The sequence below is a fragment of the Triticum urartu genome, chromosome 3A (genome assembly GCF_056163025.1).
Source record: "Triticum urartu cultivar PI428250 chromosome 3A, HENAU_Tu73, whole genome shotgun sequence".
In the NCBI taxonomy this organism is placed as follows: Eukaryota; Viridiplantae; Streptophyta; class Magnoliopsida; order Poales; family Poaceae; genus Triticum; species Triticum urartu.
The window spans coordinates 20,152,676-20,155,309 of record NC_141875.1 but is presented as its reverse complement, the minus strand read 5'-3'; the positions used below and the strand labels follow the sequence as shown (position 1 = coordinate 20,155,309).

General features: G+C 44.8%; 1 protein-coding gene across 1 annotated transcript; it reads left to right on the top strand.

The window, feature by feature from the left end:
* The first annotated feature begins 567 nt into the window (after positions 1-567).
* On the top strand, positions 568-1,907 carry LOC147977974 (uncharacterized). The gene is made up of 4 exons (XM_087514608.1): positions 568-651; positions 737-883; positions 1,336-1,439; positions 1,511-1,907. The coding sequence occupies exons 1-4, from the start codon at positions 568-570 to the stop codon at positions 1,905-1,907; spliced, it is 732 nt and encodes a 243-aa protein (XP_087370734.1).
* Positions 1,908-2,634: the final 727 nt, after the last annotated feature.

Sequence of the window (2,634 nt, the reverse complement as noted above, 5' to 3'; positions counted from 1 at the left end):
CGCGCCTCTCCGTGGCATATGGACGTGCGCTGTGATTTTCATGCGCCTTCCTTGCAACTGATTTTGTTCAGGTGTCCGCCGTCGCTTTGCAGCAGCCGCCCTCCGGGTTACAACGAAAGTTTACCTGATATTGGCTACTTTCCCTTGTAGCATCTATAGTGAGGTGTCCCAAACCGACTTTAAATATCCGGACAGACTCCTCAGTCAATGGAGTTAATTGCCACACTTGAGGCAGTTGTAACGGATCAGTATCACGATTCAGATTTTTTATAAGTCAGTACCACGTTTGAGGCAAGTCGTTGCAATACGGGCTAAGCCACGTATAACTCTGTATTGACGCTGTATCTGATAGCCCGGCCCCACCAGTCAGTTGACCAGCTGCCGAACCGGTGCGCCTGGCTAGGAAAAAACCCGGCTCAGTCGGTCTTGGCTCGGTATACCTGGTCGAACCGAACTCCCTCGAACCCAACCCACTCACTCTCCACGAACCCTAGCCCTCGCCCCGCTCGAGCTCTCGCCCGCTGATTCGCCGCCGACCGCCGCGCATTCCCCCGCCGCCACCGTGCCATGGTTCACAAGGATGAGAGCAGCGACTCCTGCTCCAACCTGCAGTACATGAACTCCTCCTCCGACGACAACATGTTGTACCGGGTGAGTGGTGTATCTAGGGTTAGGGTTCCTGCTTTGGGGATTTGATCTTTGATTTGGGGGGTTTTGGTTCATTTTGCTCCTGCAGATCCCTGCCAGCATTGAAGAGCAAGACTACATGGGCATTGAGACTGGAACCATTGTTCCCTGCCAGCACCATGGGCTGCCATGTGAGAGGCGTGTAGCCTTTGAGGGATTTGAGACGGGCAGGAGGTTCTTAGCTTGTCCTCTGAAAGTAAGATTCTGCGCTTTCTATGTTCTGTGTATTAAAATGAGTTGGTAGTAGCCCCACAGTATTTTTAATTGGTAGTAGTTTGGTCCAAGTTAGATTATGTTCTTGTGATTGCCATTCTTTATCCAATTACTAGTACTGATGCACTGATGCTGGTCATTGGAGTAGGCATGTGTTAATTTAATATGTGGCCAAGAGCTTAGTTTTCAGTGCACAACATTCTTTAAGCCTTATACCTGATAGTTTAGTGCTTTATGAGTGCTTTATAGTTGTTGTACTTTTTGTTATGATTAAATAATGTGGCTATGTGATTTGGTTGCAGTGCACATGCTGTGTTGTTCTTCAGTTAGTTAGTTCTGTTGTTCTTTAGTTCTTTACTTAAGATCATATTCTTTAATTGTAATATTTAGTGTAGCTGTGATGTTCTTTACAATCATATCCTTTAACAAATATAGGTGATGAATATATTGCAGGAAGGTCAGAACTGTGGTTCTGTTGAATGGGTTGACCCAGAGTGGCGTCCTACACTTCAGAATGCATTGTTGAAGCTATGGGAAATGTATCAAGACAGTAGGAGTGATAGGAGGAAGGATAACCTGGAGAGTTCACTCGCTATTCACCATTTGACAGAAGAAGAAAAAATAAACTGAAGGCCAACTATGACAAATTAGTTGAAGATGTTCATCAACTTTTGAATGCCCAGGAGGATAGGGTGCTGGATTTCAGATATTTGCAGTCTAAGATGGAGAGTGCAGAGGAGAGGAAAGCTGAGCTGACCAACTCAGTTGTCTCAGATATGAAGACTGAGATGGAGAAGAAAGATGCAGAGATATTCAAGCTGCAAGGGAAGTATGCAGTCCTGATGAACCTGACAAAAGCCCAAGGCACTGTCATCAGGAACATGAAGTTCAACCATTTGAAAGAGAAGGAAGTGCATAGTGCAGCCATGAGGAACTTGCAGTTCCAGGTTGAAGAACTAACTAAGTCTGTGGAGAAGCTCAAGCAAGAGAATCTGAAGCTGAAGTAGGTTGATGAAGTCACTAAGTCTCAGGAAGAGCTCACCCCAAGACAATCTGATGCTCATCCAAGAGAATCTCTAGTTGAAGGGTCACATGGGTGATCTGAAAAAGGGACATGACAAGCTCACTAAAGACAGGGCTCAGCTCAAGCTTCAGATTGCTGATATGTTGAAGGCAGAGGAGAAGAACAAGCAGAAGATGAAGGGAATCCAGGCCATCTTGGATGAATGAACAAGATGAAGAGGCTGCTTAGCTGACCTTTTCTGAAGTAGTATCAATGGATCTGTTTTGTATGTGTGTATGGTTCTGTAAGAATCTATTAAGTATGTTGAACTCCAGTATGTTGAACTCCAGTTTGAATTACGGGTCTGTTAGAAGTTATGAACTATGTTGAACTCTAGTATGTTGTTGTAAGAATCTATTATGGTTATGTTCTGTGTGGATCTATTAGTTGGAATTATCTTGCTTTCATAGATGCTTCATAGAATGGTGAAGCTATGTTGGGTTCCATCAACGTCGACGACCCCTAAAGACTAAAACTTTGTCTATGTTGGGTTCCGTCGATGTCAACTACCCCTAAAGACTAAAACTTTGGCTATGTTGGGTTCCGTCGACGTGGACAACCCCTAAAGACTAAAACTTTGGCTATGTTGGGTTCCGTCGATGTCGAAAACCCCTAAAGACTAAAACTTTGGCTATGTTGGGTTCCGTCGACGTCGACAATCCCTAAAGACT

What these genes read in the sequence shown, in the direction of transcription:
- LOC147977974 (XM_087514608.1), top strand. Translation starts at nt 568, where the DNA reads ATGGTTCACAAGGATGAGAGCAGCGACTCCTGCTCCAACCTGCAGTAC. An exon ending in TCTTAGCTTGTCCTCTGAAA is followed by an intron (nt 884 to 1,335) that starts GTAAGATTCTGC and finishes TAACAAATATAG; the next exon opens with GTGATGAATATATTGCAGGA. An exon ending in TTGTTGAAGCTATGGGAAAT is followed by an intron (nt 1,440 to 1,510) that starts GTATCAAGACAG and finishes ACCATTTGACAG; the next exon opens with AAGAAGAAAAAATAAACTGA.